Raw genomic sequence first — 3,451 nt, forward strand, 5'->3', positions numbered from 1 at the left:
AGCGGCCCCCGCTTCTCTTTCCTCTTCGCTTGTGCGGATGATCCGTGTCGTGTCGTGTGTGTGTGTGTGTGTGTGTGCGGACATTTCGTTTTTGCTTTTATTTTTCTCTCCTCTGTTTTAGCTGCTTGGCACTGTGCCGCCACAACAGCGGTGGCGCCGTCGCCCGTATCTCGGGAACACACACACACCCAAGCACACGACACGAAGAAAAAAGCGCCAGTGTAGCGGCGACCACCCCTCCGATCGCCTCTGCGTTGTACGAGCGATTGTCGCCATTCCTGCGTGCGTGCGTGCTTGTGCGCGTGGGTATCATGCTCAGTCCTCGCCCTCCGCTGGGCACGCTGACAGGTGGCCCCGTCTCAACCACGGGCGCGCTTTGTTTCGTGGCCGTGCGGCTTCACACGTGTCATCGATGCACCCCTTCCCTTGTCATAGATAGGTTGCCACGTTTTGTTCGTCTCGCTTGCCTCTTGCGTATTTCGCGTGTGTCTCCTTCACTCTCCAGCTACTTTCTCCATTGGACGTCGGGCACGCCCAATGAGTGCACGCCGTGTTTACCACTGTTGTTCCTCCACCCACAAAGCCACCCGCAGACACACAAGTCTTGCACCAATCTATAGAGCAGCAACTCACGTTTCACTCAGACAACACACACCTGTGTGCCATCGCAGTCTACTCCCATCTAGTTCTCCAGCCTTTCCCACAGGAACAGTGCCTTGAGCCGCTTGAGGTATTGAGCGAGGGATTGGCCCATGGACGGCACGACTGCAGCGCAGTTTGAGGCCGCCTGGAGTGAGGTGGGGCGGCAGCAAAAGGAACAGCTGAGCGCCAGCATAGAACGCCTTGATGTGGAGGTGGATCGAGAGCTGGCGTTGCTGTTGGCTGGTGTCCGCGACGCACTGACAGAGGACCAACAATATATCCAGTCCGAATTCGACAAGCTCATCCACATGGTGGAGCAGTTTCAACAAGGCGTAGATATGTGGCAGCTGAAGGCAAAGACTTCTATTAAGATGATCGAGGAGAAGCAGCGTAGCTTCGCCATGTTAGTCGAGGAGACGTCCATCCGCGCAGCAGCGACCCGCAGAGACTCCACTTGTCGACTTCAGAAGCGCGCCGTCGAGACGGAGGCGCACTGCCAACAGCTCTTAGCGGCAGCCAGCACCAGCCTGTAACAGTGGGACGCTCCCTCTTCTTGTATCTCGCCACGACCCTTCATTCTGGTGGAAGAGAGTGTTCCACACCACAGAATACGTTTGTATGCCCATGAGACGTCGTATGCTCGATTGTTTCGATGACTGCGCTGCAAGCGTGAAGCGTCACTGCTTTGTGCCTACCAGTGTTTTGCCGTATGTGAGGTCACGACCATGATGCTGCCTGTGTCTTCTTCTTTGCCTCTTGTCCCTTCTCGCTTTCAGCTTCATCGTCAATCTGTGCGATGTACCGAGCGAAGCGATGGGCCTTTTCCTGCTGTCGAATTCTCGATAGTGGCACGCAGAAATGCATAGAGAAATGCACCCCGCGCATACACACATAAACAAAATAAATCAGCGACCCAGGCTCAGAGGCCGTCCGTGTGAGCCTGCATCAATGCAGCGAAGTGAACTCTTCCCCCTACCTGTGACCGGCAGCGAGAGCGTTGGCGTGCCAAGAGAAGAACCGGTATAGCGTTGCTGCCGTCTCTCTGAAGTGACGGGCTCCGCCACACCACTTGGGCACTCGCCCTCTCGCCTCCCATTAGCGCAGGGCACGCCGTACAGCGCTACCGTTTTTGTTGGTGTCGGTTGTTTGAAGGGGGCAGTGCAAACGAGAGTCACATTTCTCTCCTCCCTTCGCTGCCTTGACGTGGTGGACCGCGCCAAAGGCGCCCACAGCACTACACACGTGTTCTGCTCCTTTTGGTCCCAGGCCGCCCGCCGTATCGCGCCCCTCCGTCCTCCACCTCGACGGGAGCGTTTGAGCTATACCTGCTTGGCTGCGCCATTGCATCTCTTCCTGCATCCACACTTCTCTCTCTTTTTTTTCCGCGGTGAACATTTCCGTGTTGATGTGACGACAATGCTCTTACTGCCTTCTTGGCATCTTTGTGGTGGCGGTATGCCCCGCAACAGCTGTGCGGCACACCCCCCGTAGTCGGCTTGTGCAGTGCGTCGTATTTCTCCACGTGCGGCCTATTGTTTTGTGCGAGTGTGCAGATGTGGATGTGCCGTGCCCCTCCCCCCCCCTACTCCTCTTTGGTAGTCCCACATTCCGTTCATCGGCCATAGTCTCTCTCATATCAGCGTGAGTTCTTCGAAGTGCGAGCAGCTCTCTTTCCACGCTCTTGTAGGTAGGAGTTATTTGCTTGAATGCAAAGGGACATTCCACCATCAGAGCCACACGGTACGTTGCCATTATGCGACGACTGCTGGGCCGTTCACTGTGGGCCAATCGTGCCACCATCGGTGCCGTCGCTGGACCTTCGATACGCCTCATGACGAACACGACAGCCGCGTCGTCCGCACCAACGCCGTTTTTTCGCCGCTGGCAGCACCAGTCCGCTGAACTCTCGTCCTCCTGCGCGTTTACGCAGGCGGAGCGTCGTTGGCAGAGCTGCAGCGCCGGACAGCAAGACTTCTACGCGGTACTGGGGGTGAGGCCGGATGCCACGCAGGATGAAATCAAGGCTGCATACAAGAAGTTGGCTCTCGAGTATCACCCAGACCGCAACCACCAGCCAGGGGCTGAGGAGAAGTTCAAGTCTATCTCGGCCGCGTACAGCGTCATTGGACACAGGGAGAAGCGTCGTGAGTACGACCCGCAGCGGGCTATGTCGAGTGCCATGGGCGGTGTGTCCTACAACAGCGGCACAACCACCGTTATGCTAACGGGTACCCCTCCGCTTTTCGGGCGCAAGGAACGCGGCGACTAAAATAACTTCAAAAGTCCAAAAAGAAGCTGAACAATTCTTCCTTGAACTTTTGGCGGAAACCAATCACCAAATTTTTCCCCAACTAAAAAAAAAACACGTCCTGGACATTTAAAAAATACTGCAATGTCACTTTACAAATTACACATATTAATCGTTTCCAAATCCCTTCCTCCCTATATAAAAAATTTTCATCAAATCCGATACTATTCTAATAACTAAATTTTATAATACTTACCAACACAGTTATACAATCTAATCATTCATAACATATACAAAGAGCCTTAATTTAATCACCTCTAACACCACAAACAATAATAACTCATTATATACCTATGATACAAAGATATAAAAAAAACAAAACACAAAAAAAAACCGGGGAACGCCCCGAAAAAAAAAAAAACACACAATACCTATACGACACCACTACATATTAAAACACCTACTTTTTAAAAAAAAAAAAAAAAAAATATAAAAAAAAAAAAAAAAAAAAAAAAAAAAAAAAAATAATTTTAAAAAAAAACAAAAATTATATAAACCACC

General features: G+C 52.1%; 2 protein-coding genes across 2 annotated transcripts; both read left to right on the forward strand.

The window, feature by feature from the left end:
* Window positions 1-752: 752 nt before the first annotated feature.
* Window positions 753-1,175, forward strand: LBRM_27_0560 (conserved hypothetical protein; the record flags this gene model as incomplete). Its single annotated transcript, XM_001565765.1, has 1 exon — window positions 753-1,175. The coding sequence occupies one exon, from the start codon at window positions 753-755 to the stop codon at window positions 1,173-1,175; it is 423 nt and encodes a 140-aa protein (XP_001565815.1).
* Window positions 1,176-2,395: 1,220 nt separating this feature from the next.
* Window positions 2,396-2,911, forward strand: LBRM_27_0570 (putative heat shock protein DNAJ; the record flags this gene model as incomplete). Its single annotated transcript, XM_001565766.1, has 1 exon — window positions 2,396-2,911. The coding sequence occupies one exon, from the start codon at window positions 2,396-2,398 to the stop codon at window positions 2,909-2,911; it is 516 nt and encodes a 171-aa protein (XP_001565816.1).
* Between the last annotated feature and the right edge of the window lie 540 nt (window positions 2,912-3,451).

Source organism: Leishmania braziliensis, chromosome 27 (genome assembly GCF_000002845.2).
Source record: "Leishmania braziliensis MHOM/BR/75/M2904 complete genome, chromosome 27".
In the NCBI taxonomy this organism is placed as follows: domain Eukaryota; phylum Euglenozoa; class Kinetoplastea; order Trypanosomatida; family Trypanosomatidae; genus Leishmania; species Leishmania braziliensis.